Consider the following 10,703-nt stretch of genomic DNA (forward strand, 5'->3'; position numbering starts at 1 on the left):
AAGTCTGGTACAGGGGGGTCATAGATTGAGAGGTAGGGGTCTTCCTGACTCCGTGTCGGGAGAAAGAGCCTGTCCTTGCTGGAGCTAGGGGTATACTCCACCAAGTGAGCTTGACAGGAAACCCAGCCCCAGGTGTCCTTTACATCGTGACCCTTGCCAGAGATTTTCATGGCACACGAAGGATACCCATCATGGCCCCTCACTCACCTCCATCTTCATAATGGTGAAGTCTGGTACAGGGGGGTCATAGATTGAGAGGTAGGGGTCTTCCTGACTCCGTGTCGGGAGAAAGAGCCTGTCCTTGCTGGAGCTAGGGGTATAGCTGAGCATTTCACACAGGGTTGGCACATCAATGAACTTGGGTGTCAGGCCAGCACGAACTGTGTTGTCTGAACACGCCATGCACTCCACGCAGTCTAGAGAGACAGTCGTCATGTGCTAAACTGATGAAGTATGCCTTGGCTCTCCAGCTGTGGGCCTCCTAACCTGAGCTCCATGAATCCCATGCCAAGTTAGGCAAAAATTTCCATGAATTGTATTCTCTGGGAGAATGGGGCTAAGATATCAAATACCAAAAACAGGTGACAGGTCACCCGTTACTGTCAGAGGGGAGCCATGTTAACCCCTGGGGGTTGGGAAGCCCCAACTCTGTAGTCTTCCACTTCTACGACAGAATTCTGTGCATGAGGCATGTGTGGATAAGCAGCCAACAGTCAAAAGGTGGCATCCTTCTGTGGCAACATGCATATTTTAGTGTAAAAATCCCTGGGTAGATAGGACAGACATACAAAGGCTGTGACATAGAACAACAGCTTTGATCCAGTATAGTCTGTGTTCAAATCATGGTTCCCACACTGACTGGCAGGGCTTAAAATCAGTAGCATGGCATCACAGGGTTGGTGGCAGGATTCAAGGTGTGTTCAATGCTAAATGGATTCAACATCCCTACCAGCTGTTGCTTGCTGAGCCCAGGAACCCTCAGAGGTCAAAACTGCAAGGTCCTTAGGGGTCTCCTTGACCACCCTTCTCCTTTTGTCCAGACAGGGAAACAGGGCCCAGCAGGGAAGGCAGTGGGGCTCACTGCTGAAATGTGGCTCACCTCCTTTCAGGTAGGCATGGGGCACATTGGCCTCCAGAAACATGGCCTCCCCAGGCTTCAGGTTAAGCAGGTTCAGGAAGTAGACGGCAAAGCAGCCAATATCACCTGGGTATTGCTGGTGCAGCTGCAGCAAAAGCTCCCCAAAGATGTCTTCCATGTTGTTTCCGGCAGCCACTGAGGGTCACAGAGCACCCCAAGGTCACTTAGGGGGATACTCAGTGCTGTTCATAGCCCCACATTGGCCAGGGAGTCCTAGGAAAAGGTCCCTGCCACAGGAATCCAGAAGCCAAAGTGGCCCTGTCCTGGCCACGCCTCCAGCCCTTTGGAGGTCCAGCCTCGCTTGATACTCCAGTCCATACAAATACCATCTTTCATCATATCTTGACTGTTCACATGCTCAGGACTATACTAGCCACTAAAAGGGCTACAGTATGGTCCTTTCAGGATGGGATTTCTCAGCCTTGGTGCTACTGACATTTGGGCTAGGTAATTCTTTATTGTGGGGGCTGTCCTGTGTACTGATGGATGTTTAGCAGCTTCCCTGGCCTCCACGCACAGGATGCCACTAGCAACCCCTATCTGGGTTTTGACGATCAAAAATGCATCCAGATGACAGCCAAATTCCCCTGGTTGAGAACCACTGCTCTTGGAGCTCAAAATCTAGGGAGATAACTCAAAAGAGTTTCATGAAGGGTAAATAACATGCCTGAACTTCCCCCGTTTTTTTTTGAGACAGGGTCTCACTGTCACCCAGGCTGGAGTGCAGTGGCACGATTATAGCTCACTGCAGCCTCAACTGTCCAAGCTTAAGCAATCCTCCTGCCTCAGCCTCCTGAGTAGTGAGAACCACAGGTTCATGCCACCATGCCCGGCTAAGTTTTTTATTATTTGCAGAGACAGGGTTTCGCTATGTTGCCCAGGCTGGTCTCGAACTCCTGGGTTCAAGTGATCCTCCCACCTAGGCCTCCCAAAGTGCTGGGATTACAGGTGTGAGCCACCACACCCGGTGACTTTCTAGTTTTTAACACTGAAAGTTCTATGTCTTGGATGGGCGCGGTGGCTCATGACTGTAATCCCAGCACTTTGGGAGGCCGAGGCGGGCGAATCACGAGGTCAGGAGTTCGAGAGCAGTCTGACCAATATGGTGAAACCCTCTCTCTACTAAAAATACAAAAAAAAAAAAAAAAAAAGGCCAGGCGTGGTGGCACGTGCCTATAATCTCAACTACTTGGGAGGCTGAGGCAGGAGAATCTCTTGAACCCAGGAGGCGGAAGTTGCAGTGAGCCGAGATTGTGCCACTGCACCCCAGCCTGGGCAACAGAGCGAGACTCCGTCTCAAAAAAAGAAAGTTCTGTGTCTCAGAGAATCTCTCAGTCCACTACTCCAGATAGCATAAGGCAGAATGTGCCGAGGGCCAAGATGTGTCCTGGAGACGACGGGTAAGTGAGCTCAGCCTGGGTAGAGTGGCAAGGTTGGACTTCTTTAATTTTTAATTTTTTTTCTTTTTTTTGAGACGGAATCTTGCTGTGTCTCCCAGGCTGGAGTGCAGTGGTGCGATCTAGACTCATTGCAACCTCCACCTTCTGGGTTCAAGTGATTCTCATGCCTCAGCCTTCTGAGTAGCTGGGATTATAGGCACACATCACCATGCCCAGCATTTATTTGTTTATTTATTTATTTTGAGACAGAGTCTCACTCTATAGTCCCGGCTGAAGTGCAATGGCACGATCTAGGCTTGCCGCAACCTCTGCCTCGCCCGGCTAATTTTTGTATCTTCAGTAGAGATGGGGTTTCACCATGTTGGCCAGGCTGGTCTCAACCTCCTGACCTCAAGTGATACGCCCACCTCAACCTCCCAAAGTGTTGGAATTACAGGCATGAGCCACCACGCCCAGCCAAGCTTCTTTAAAGTGAGGCAAGGGGCCCAGCATAGTGGCTCACGCCTGTAATCCTAGCTGTCTCTACTAAAATATACAAACTTAGCCAGACGTGGTGGCACACACCTGTAATCCGAGCTACTCGGGAGGCTGAGGCAGGAGAATTGGTTGAACCCGGGAGGTGGAGGCTGCATTGAGCCAAGATCGCGTCACTGCCCTCCAGCCTGGGGCAGCAGAGACCTCAAAACACACACACACACACTCTGAACAAAATATGCTTGGGTAAAATAAATAGTCCCCTAAGGCTCAAAGGTAACAGGGGAAACCTGTAGAGGTAAAATAGAGAGCTCTGGGCCAACTAGAGATGGGGCTGTGGCACCGGGCACGGTGGCTCACGCCTGTAATCCCAGCACTTTGGGAGGCCAAGGCGGGAGGATCCTGAGGTCAGGAGTTTGAGCCCAGCCTGGCCAAGATGGTGAAACCCTGTCTCTACTAAAAATACAAAAATTAGCCGGGTGTGGTGGCGGACGTCTGTAATCCTAGCTACTCAGGAGGCTGAGTCAGGGAACTGCTTGAACCTGGGAGGTGGAGGTTGCAGTGAGCCAAGATCGCACCACTGCACTCCAGCCTTGGTGTGGGCTGTGGCTGCCAGGCTAAGAATCTTGAGAACTCATCACCTGCACCACATAAGCTCATTGCTGCGAGTCTGTTATGTTTCATGTTTCTTAGTGCTTGTGTTGACTCCCCACCTTTGAGGTGATACAACCACACCTGTCACACTTATTTCTTGAACTCTTCTTAGCACAAGATCGGGCACACAGCAGGTAAAGGAACAATCAATGACCGAGTGCTAGAGGCATCAGGCCTTTCCAGGAGAGGGAGGATGCTCTTGTCCCCTTCCTGCCTCTTTGGCCCCAAGATACAAGTCCTTCCATGGAGGGCAGCTACAGGGCTGGGGAAAATCTCAGAATGCCTAGGTGGAAGGCATCCTAAGAGTCTTCTATGCCAGTCTGCCTCCAACCATCTGGAGAAGATGACCAGTTGGGAAGCAGCACTCAACTAAGAAGGGCCCTGCTCCACAAAGACTAGGAAAGCAATGCTAAGTTGCCAACAGGTCATCTAAGTTGGGCCCCTTTTAGTGTTCCACTTGGGCAAGGGGGTTGAGAACTGTCCCTAGTCTGGTGTCTGCCGGGGAGCCCAGGCCAGAGCATTGCACCCAACCAGGAATATAACCATGCCCACCTTGCTGGGAGATCCGCTTCACCAACAGGTTGAGCTGTTCTGCCACCATCTTCTTCTCACTCTTCATCAGGTGGGAGAAACAGCTCTGCAGAGCAGAGGCCACAGCCTGGGAGTCATGGCTCATGGTCTGTTTCAGGTGTGTTGCTGCCTCATCTCCAATCAGGAACTGAAACTCAGGCACCTCTACAGGAAGGCCAGGCCCAGGGCCCATGTCAGGAATGGTAAGATGGAACCCACACAAGTGGGGAGTTGGAGGACGCCTTCCCATCCCAGCCCTAACCAAAGAGCCAGCGATGCTAAGTAAACTTTGCAGTAGAAACCAATCACTCACCACCAGCCCTTGGCAACCACACTTGAGCCTGGTCTGACTGGCCTGGCCCACTGGCTCCAAAAACTGCTTCATGAGGCCCTTCAGTGCCTGTGACATGTGACCCCTGTTCTCGGCCACTATTCCTATCATCTTGGTTTCCCAGGTATCCCTGGCCCAATACGCATGCCTTCAGCATTCTGCCCAACTTACTCTTCAGAAAGGTTACAATCTCCTCAACTGGCCGGAAGCCACATAAGCCCTGGAAGGGAGTGAGGGCAATGGCCATCTCTGGCTTGTGGTTGGCATCGGGGTAGTGCTGTGGAGCCTGGAGGTGCAGCTTCTCTGCCAGCTCCTGTGGGGTGGCCAGGGGAAGAGGAGGATGGTGAGGGTACAGCCATTACCTAGCAGGAACACCAGTGCCACCTAGCCCCTGCTGTCCACCCTCCCCAGTCGCAGGATGGCAGTAGCTACCTACCTCTGGCAAGGAGCCCAGTCAAAGCATGATGCAGAAACTTAGGGTTCAGCCAACCCAGGGCAGGGAAATGGGGCAAATCCAAGGAAAAGCTGGGGCAGACTTTAAGAGGCTTGGCCTGTGAATCAGGAAACCCAAACACCAGGCCAAGCTCTGACACTAACAAGCTGTGTGGCTTTGGGTAAATCCCTCCCTTCTCTGGGTCTTACTTGGTGTATCTAGAAATAAGGAGTTTTGGCTGGGCACAGTGGCTCATGCCTGTAATCCCAGCACTTTGGGAGGCTGAGATGGGTAGATCACAAAAGGGCACGAGTTCAAGACCAGCCTGGCCAACATGGTGAAACCCCATCTCTACTAAAAATACAAAAATTAGCCAGGTGTGGTGGCACGCGCCTGTAGTCTCAGCTATTTGGGAGGCTGAGGGAGGAGAATTGCTTGAACCGGGAGGAGGAGGTTGCAGTGAGCTGAGATCGTGCCACTGCACTCCAGCCTGGGCGACAGAGCAAGACTCCGTCTCAAAAAAAAAAAAAAAAAGGAGTTTTGATCCACAATTGCTTAGAATAGGACTCAGGCTTGTGTAGGAAGACTCCAAGGGGGTGGAGCTGAGGGTACCTGCCCTGCCCTGCAAGTTGAACTCTTCCTGAAAGCAGGTTAGTAAATGGCAGATATGAATAGACCTAGGTTGGGTGAGGGAAGACCAGGAACAAGCCCCTTGGAATGAGCTTAGAGAAACTCCCCTGGCACAGGCCGGTCAGCTGTTTGCTTAGACTTAGTTGCTGCATGTGGCTTTGCAGAGCTAAATTGGGAGTTGTCAGTTTGGATTTGGCCTTGGGCAGGAGCCTGGCATGGGTGGGGTAAAAGTGGCAGTAAAAGTAATGGGAGGGCCTTAGCATAAGCCCTTCTGTACCCTGACCTCTGCACCGCACTCTGTCCTTTACCTTGTTAGGGTGTGCCTGGATGGACAGGGGTGTTTCAACTGAGAGCACTTTGAAGAGGAAGGGCAGATTGCCATTAAAGGTGTCCTTGACCTTTGAGCCCAAGCTGTCCTGGTTCTCAGCAATCCACTGGCCTAGGGTCTTCTGTGAGATGCGGTTGTCAAAGATCTTGGCATCCCCTCTGGGGTGAGTCCCCATCCACAACTGGAAAGACAGGAAACTTGGGAGGGGAAGGGGGAGAAACCTGGCACCCTGAGTTGGCCCGTCCCAATCAGTTATGCTGTGCTCCCCAGAGGGCAACTGAGTCCTGGGAAAGGCCTCCCAGGTCTGGATACAAATGTTCATGCCATCATGGACATACAGGGAGGCAGCAGACCCAGGCCCTTGTCCAGACTCTGCCTCTAGCCATCTGTGGAGTCTTGGACTAGTTATTTCCCTTCTTTAGATGTAGCTTCTTTGTCTGTCCAAAGAGGAGAATGACACCTGCACTGTCAAGGTAGCAGAAAAACTATAACTCTTAAATGATTCTTTCAGGGGTTAACATACATCTTCCAGTTTCAGAAGCAGAGGCGAAAGCCTTCCTATGATTTGGCTTTTTCTTCATTAAATAGGCAGGAGAAATATTTTAGGTTAATAAAAATGCAAAAAAAATAGTCAAAGTAAAAAAACTGAATTGTCAAAGAGGGCTGAATTAAAATTCACTAAGTGCTAAGAGTGGTTGAGGGAAGGAGAGTGCTGGAAATCTCAGCCTATTATGACAAAACCTCTCTTATTTTTGGTAACACTATCTAGTCCATTAGCCTGAAGAGCCAAGTGGGCCTCCTCCCTCCTTGCTGCCTCACCCTTCCCAGCTGATTCTTATGACTTGCCTCAGGCCCTTTCTCCTGATCTGCGGGTAAAGTAGGCTGAAATACAGCCTGGGACTCACCTCTGCATAGGGCTTGTCCTCTGCGATCTGGGCCAGTGGGTCACTGCTGGCCAACAGCCGCGCCACTTCGCTGTTGGAACCCATCTTCCCCCAGGCATACTGCTGCACCGCACAGGAAAGTGGGAATACTAGGGGCACAGACAGGGTCAGTTGCCACTCCACTCCTCAGGCCCCACCCTAGTGTCCTGGGAAACCAGGCAAGAGCTGGGGGTGCTCACTGCCGACAGAGTAAATAAGGAGTTTGTAGGCTGTTGGATGAGACCCCCCTCAGCTTCAGGCCTCGATGTTCCCAACTGTCAGATGGGCAGCAGTAAGGACCCTGTGCTGATCTGAGGCGGGGTGGCGGGGAGGGAGCAGGAGGTAACTATCCCACGGCACGACGTCTAGAAGGGCCCCTTCCCCTCGAAGGTCAATCCCCATCGCAAGTGGCCCCACCTCTACCCGGCACCCACCCATCTTTCCGCGGAGCGCCAGGAGCGGGACTCAACCTGGCCGATCATGCCAGGAATCGTCCCCAGGACGCGCGCCACCAACACACTCGCCAACACCCCGGCCAACGGCTCACCTCGCGGAGCCGTCATGCTTGCCCCCTGCACCGGGATATTAAGCACGTATGTCTTTCCCGGCAGCCCCCGCGGCCCTCTGCGCCCAGAGCTTCACGGGAAATGTAGTTCCCTGAGCGTTCCGCCAGGCCCCGGGGCACCAGTGCCCAGAGGCTTACGGTCGCAATCTTCGGTCTTAGTGTTCATTCATTCTTTTCATCGCCGGGCACAGATGTACTGAAAGCCTACTAAGTACCACGGACTGTTCTAAGGGCTGGAGGATACATCAGAGAGCAAGACAGTCTTCCCTCTGCCTTTGTAGAGCGCTTACATTCCGGTGAAGGCAAGACAGACAAGTAATCATGTAGTATGTTGAAAGGTCAAGGCCACAAAAAGTAAGGGGGCAGGTGGGAGTGGGAGGCAGTTTGCAGAATTTAAAAGGCTGTCTGGGCAAGCCTCATTGAGGAGGTGAGATTTGAACCCAGACTTGGCGATGAGGAAGGCAGGAGTGTTCTGCGGGGAGGAAACAGCCACAGCGAAAGCCAGGGCAAGGCGGGAATGTGGGACTGTGCCGGGCATGTTCCGGAGGGAACAGCAAGGAGGCCACTGTGACTGGAGCAGAGTGAGTAAGACAGGGGCAGAGCTTTGCAGACTATTGCTATTGTGAGGACTTTGGGTTTTACTCCGAGTCTCTTAGCAATTAGAGATTTGAGCAAAGAATTGCTGTGATGTGAGTAGGGACATACTAGTGATGATGATAGTAAATGTCACATGCAAGGCCTTTCACTTCTCTGAGCTTTATAGAATGAGGTGAATAATGCCAGCCTGACACGCTTGTTGAACGGTCAGATGGGATGATGTGGGACACCTACAAGGCAGTCACCACTCTGTGCTCCTCTGATCCTTCCTGTCCCAGGTGCTGTAGAAAGTCAGAACCTCAACTCCTATCCCAGGCTGAGCTGCTTACAAGTTGCACACAGAGAAGTCAGGGGAGTTAGCAAGAGCTGTGCATGGGGAAGGATGGCCTTGGGCCTTGACTCTGCAGTAATCTTGCTATATCCTGTGGTGAAAGGCTTTGACATCCAGATCTCCTCAGTCAACGGCCTCCTAGGAGGGCAGTCAGTGGCTCAGGCCTGTAATCCTAGCACTTTAGCAAGCAGAGGCAGAAGGATTGCTTGAGGCTAGGAGCACAGCAGTCAAAGCTCCGGGGAACCCAGAATGAGAAGTTATAGTCCTGACTCTACCCTCATCACCCCTGTAATACCCTGATTCCCACAGCCTCTACCACATGTGCCCAGGGGAAAGAGGGGCTGCTGTTTTCCCTGTAATCCTCTGCCCAGGTGTGGGTATCTATCTCACCTCCCCTGGGGTCCTCTGGCTCAGATAAATCAGCCTGCATTTCAAAAGAAGCTTTACCATGCACTAAGGAATAATAAAATGGATAATACAAGACTCATGAGCCAGGCGCGGTGGCTCAAGCCTGTAATCCCAGCACTTTGGGAGGCCGAGATGGGCGGATCACGAGGTCAGGAGATCGAGACCATCCTGGCTAACACGGTGAAACCCCGTCTCTACTAAAAAATACAAAAAACTAGCTGGGCGAGGTGGCAGGCACCTGTAGTCCCAGCTACTCGGGGGGCTGAGGCAGGAGAATGGCGTGAACCCAGGAGGCGGAGCTTGCAGTGAGCTGAGATCTGGCCACTGCACTCCAGCCTGGGCGACAGAGGAAGACTCCGTCTCAAAAAAAAAAAAAAAAAAAAGACTCATGAAACAATGTACTCAATACCTCCTGCTTTGGAATACCGCTCCTCCCCTCATCTCCACTCCCCCAGAGATATGGTTTGGCTCTGTGGCCCCACCCAAATCTCATCTTGAATTGTAATCCCCACATGTTGAGGGAGGGACCTGGTGGGAGGTGATTGGATCATGGGGGTAGTTTCCCCCATCCTGTTCTCATGATAGTGAGTTCTCCTGAGAGCTGATGGTGTTAAAATGTGGCACTTTCTCGCTGTCACTCTCTCCTGCTGCCATCTAAGACACACCTTGCTTCCCCTTTGTCTTCTGTCATGATTATAAGCTCCTGAGGCCTCCCCAGCCATGTAGAACTGAGTCAATTAAACCTTTCTTTTTTTTTTTTTTCTTTTTGAGAAGGAGTCTTGCTTCGTTGTCCAGGCTGGAGTGCAGGGGCGTGATCTCAGCTCACTGCAACCTCCGTTTCCCAGGTTAAAGTGATTCTCTTGCCTCAGCCTCCCAAGTAGCTGAGTGCACACACCATGCCCGGCTAATTTTTGTATTTTTAGTAGAGGTGAGGTTTCACCATTTTTCCCAGGCTGGTCTCAGACTCCTGACCTCAGGTGATCCACCCACCTTGGCCTCCCAAAGTGCTGGGATTACAGGCATGAGCCACCGCGTCAGGCCAAACCTCCTTTTCTTTTTTTTTTTTGAGATGGAGTCTCACTCTTACCCAGACTAGAGTGCATTGGCACAATCTTGGCTCACTGCAACCTCTACCTCCCGGGTTCAAGTGATTCTCCTGTCTCAGCCTCCCAAATAGCTGGGACTACAGGCACGTGCCACCATGCCTGGCTAATTTTTGTATTTTTAGTAGAGATGGGGTTTCACCACGTTGGCCAGGCTGGTGTCAAACTCCTGACCTGAGGTGATCCACCCACCTCAGCCTCCAAAAGTGCTGGGATTACAGGCGTGAGCCACCATGTCTGTCCCAAACCTCCTTTCTTTATAAATTACCCAGTCTCAGGTAGTATCTTTATAGCAGTATGAAAACAAACTAATACACCAAGCAATAGGAACCTTCTCAGATAAGAATGAGGGATTAATGAGGCCCAAGGAGTTCTTGGAGCACTCCCCACTACCACTACCACAGAAAACATAGTCAGGGTTACTTGCTCATAGTATCCCTGCAAAATGAAGGAAGAACTTAGATTGTTGGGAGATACAGACACCCCCAACCCCATGCCACCCTCCCCCAATACAGAAAAACTTATCTGTAAGGGAAACTAGGGTGTTTGGAGAACCTAGAACCTTCTACTTCTTCCCTCTTGCTGGTCTATCTTGAGAAAAGAGATTTTATCTGAGGAATGTGCATCCTTTTATATGATCAGGCCCTGAGAGACATTGATATGGAGGACAGACCCTTCTTAGGTGCCCGTCTGGCCTGCAAGTATGGAGATAAAGGAAAAATTTTGAGTCCCTTCAAGGGAGATTCGGGAACCTAGCTAGCCCTGCACCCAGCAATTAGGGAAGTAAATGAATAATCCACTAAGGAAGAAGGTAATAA

The 10,703-nt window shown here is 51.4% G+C and overlaps 1 protein-coding gene across 2 annotated transcripts in view; it reads right to left on the reverse strand.

Annotated features, from left to right (window-relative positions):
* MPI (mannose phosphate isomerase) overlaps positions 1-7,501 on the reverse strand; it is an 8,278-nt gene extending 777 nt beyond the window's left edge. The window contains exons 1-7 of one of the 2 annotated variants that reach the window (XM_011932887.1): positions 7,429-7,501; positions 6,864-6,991; positions 5,939-6,139; positions 4,739-4,880; positions 4,219-4,401; positions 1,100-1,273; positions 208-416 (exon numbers count right to left, since the gene is read on the reverse strand). In XM_011932887.1, coding sequence (XP_011788277.1) covers positions 208-416; positions 1,100-1,273; positions 4,219-4,401; positions 4,739-4,880; positions 5,939-6,139; positions 6,864-6,991; positions 7,429-7,444 — 1,053 coding nt within the window. In that variant the 5' untranslated portion in view covers positions 7,445-7,501. The remainder of the gene's footprint in view (positions 1-207; positions 417-1,099; positions 1,274-4,218; positions 4,402-4,738; positions 4,881-5,938; positions 6,140-6,863; positions 6,992-7,428) is intronic. The other variant, XM_011932888.1, reaches the window with a different exon arrangement.
* Between the last annotated feature and the right edge of the window lie 3,202 nt (positions 7,502-10,703).

The sequence above is a fragment of the Colobus angolensis genome, unplaced genomic scaffold (assembly GCF_000951035.1).
Source record: "Colobus angolensis palliatus isolate OR3802 unplaced genomic scaffold, Cang.pa_1.0 Scaffold99, whole genome shotgun sequence".
NCBI classification, from domain to species: domain Eukaryota; kingdom Metazoa; phylum Chordata; class Mammalia; order Primates; family Cercopithecidae; genus Colobus; species Colobus angolensis.